Source organism: Phaethon lepturus, unplaced genomic scaffold (assembly GCF_000687285.1).
Source record: "Phaethon lepturus isolate BGI_N335 unplaced genomic scaffold, ASM68728v1 scaffold44233, whole genome shotgun sequence".
NCBI classification, from domain to species: domain Eukaryota; kingdom Metazoa; phylum Chordata; class Aves; order Phaethontiformes; family Phaethontidae; genus Phaethon; species Phaethon lepturus.
In genome coordinates, this window is record NW_010527832.1 from 16,531 (window position 1) to 19,008 (window position 2,478).

A 2,478-nucleotide genomic window follows, 5' to 3' on the forward strand; every position below is an offset into this window, starting at 1 on the left:
GTGTCAGGTATTGCTTTAACCAGGACAGTCAGGTGCAAAGGAGACAGGTCTCAACTCTTGGGTGTTCAGCTTTGAAGTGCTGTCTCGCTGGTGTTATCTCAATTTTTAGTGGGATTTTTTCAAGGACCTAAGCTCTTAATAAAGCCCTATTAATAGATGCATGTGACTGCTTATTTCTCCATGTCCCTCCCTCCTCACATGAAAAGCTTTTGAGATGACTGTTAGCCTCTTTAATGTTGTGGTTTATTTCAGCTGCGGGAGCTGCTCAGACTTCAGTTTTTGTGTTGAAGCAGGGCTTTCCTATCCTTATTCAGAGATCTCAGCTGTCTCTGAGTAACCTTGCAGCACAGTATGCAGGGACAGGTTGGTTGTTTTTTATTGTGGGAAGGATTTTTTGCCAAAGGTACTTTCTGAAATACTGTCTGTTGAGGTTCTGAAGATAAAATGATTATTGAAATTAAGGATACTGACCTCAGACAGTATACTCCTTACTGCTGAGTATGTGGGCGTTGAAGGAGAAGGCTTTGGGTAGGTCCTCATGCTCAGTTGTATTGTAAACAAGTTACTGGGTAAAGCATTTGGTAGTGTTAGCTTTTGATCTGTGTTGCGGGTCTGCCCTTGAGGACAGGATTGTTGTGCCAGATGCTGTACAAAGACAACATAATTTGGTCTTCTGGAGTTAGGTTCTCCATTTAGATTGAGAGTAAATTTGACACAGACTGATTTTGACCAACTATATTGCTTCCTCCAAAGATGGAGGATAAATTCCTGTTGAAAAGATGGATTCTGTATTGAATTTCCTAAATGTTCAGAAAGATGAGCTTCAGAGAACTCGGGTCCTGTGAGAAGCTCCATAGCTCTGTGCCCTGAAGGGCAGGGCTGAAACCTATCAGTTCTGTCTTTGTGGGGACATGTTTACTGTGTCAGACCAAGTGTAAAGGTTGACATTTCTGTGGCAATGTGGGAAACCTCTTTGCAATTACAGGCAAGAGCTGTTGCAGGTGTTTTGCTCAGTGGCTTTTACCCTGTTATATGCAGTGGTATACCTAGTGTGCCTTTGCTTTAGATACCTCATAGAAACAGCTCGTGCATCCCTATTTGGAATTGAATTTTTCTTTTAACAGCCTGAATGGTAATAGCACTGTAAACCTAATGGCTTCTGTTATCCTGTGCAGATGACTAGTACAAATTGGAGGTGGTCTGGCAAGGTGAGTAGGATGATGGTTTGAAAGATGGCTTATTCCCATCCTCTTAAATGTATTTCTCTTTTCTTACCAGGTTTTTGATAACTATGCTGTAACAGTGATGATTGGAGGAGAGCCTTATACCCTAGGCCTCTTTGATACTGCAGGTGAGAAAATCAAGTGCTTGTGTCATTGTAACTGCCCAAGATTTAGTGGAGGAGATGTTGAGCATGCAGTCACATAGTTCTTTTTTTCTGTGAAGAGGGAAAAAAATCTTTCTTGATTCTTCATTACTGACCTGTGGGGAGTTGCTCAGTTGAGTTCATTAAAAAAAAAAACAGCCAAACAAAACCCAAACAACAACAACAACAAAAAAAACCCAAGAAAACCTTCCACTTCTTTTACAGCTGTTTTATTTTGTGGCACCAGATGACAACTTTAAGTCTTTCACCTCCAATCTAGGTGATACCTGAAAGATAAAGGGTTTCCATGCTTTTAAACAAAACTGAAGGAGAAGAGTGTGTTGAATAAAACATGTGGATTGTATGTGGTTTTTGTTTAGTAAATTGCCTATTTCTTGACCAAATATCAAGACCAAATGATTAATATCAGAACATCTTAGATGTGCATGAGGCACGTCTCTGCATCCTTAACCTGGATGAAATCAGGATGTTGTGTGGAGTTTCATAAGCCCTCTCGCTGTGTGCTTTCTTAAATTAGAAATAAACCTGCAGGCTTCTTTGTTCGTGGTTATTAGACTCTCTGTTTCTTGATGGAGAAATGTACAGTGATTAAACAGCTACACACACTGCTTTGCACATGTGAATATTTAGCAAAAAAGGGTAGAAGCTAATTCAACTGTTAGTTACCCAGTCCCCCACCTGTAATAATACCAAAGTGGTATGGCAGCATCTCGTATTGTAAACTATCTTCAAGAGAATCCTTCCAGAGAGTTTAGTTGATAAGATGCTACCTAAAATTGTCTCGATAGAACTTAATCTGCCTGTTTTCAGCTGTAATCTTATAGATGCATCATTAGTGTCATATTTGATTAATGAAATGATTTTACTATAGCTTCAATTAGCTCTTCACATTCTTCTCCCAAATGTGATTTGTGTGTTACTTATTGCAAACACCTTAGTTCTTGGGTAAGGGGTTAAGTAGGGGAGAGGCTTCTTCCTGACACACATTGCATAGGCTGGTGTAGGGACCAGTACTTAGGTCTCAACTATAGCATTCTGATACCTGCATGGGTGGAAGCTGTGTTAGGTCCTTCTCTGCCTGTTTTCCTGCT

At 40.2% G+C, this 2,478-nt stretch overlaps 1 protein-coding gene across 4 annotated transcripts in view; it reads left to right on the top strand.

Moving 5' to 3' along the window:
* The window catches only part of CDC42 (cell division cycle 42), a 17,898-nt gene that overhangs the window by 6,304 nt on the left and 9,116 nt on the right, over positions 1-2,478 (top strand). For all 4 annotated transcript variants that reach the window (XM_010283482.1, XM_010283485.1, XM_010283484.1 and 1 more), the window contains one exon: positions 1,279-1,351. In XM_010283482.1, coding sequence (XP_010281784.1) covers positions 1,279-1,351 — 73 coding nt within the window. The remainder of the gene's footprint in view (positions 1-1,278; positions 1,352-2,478) is intronic.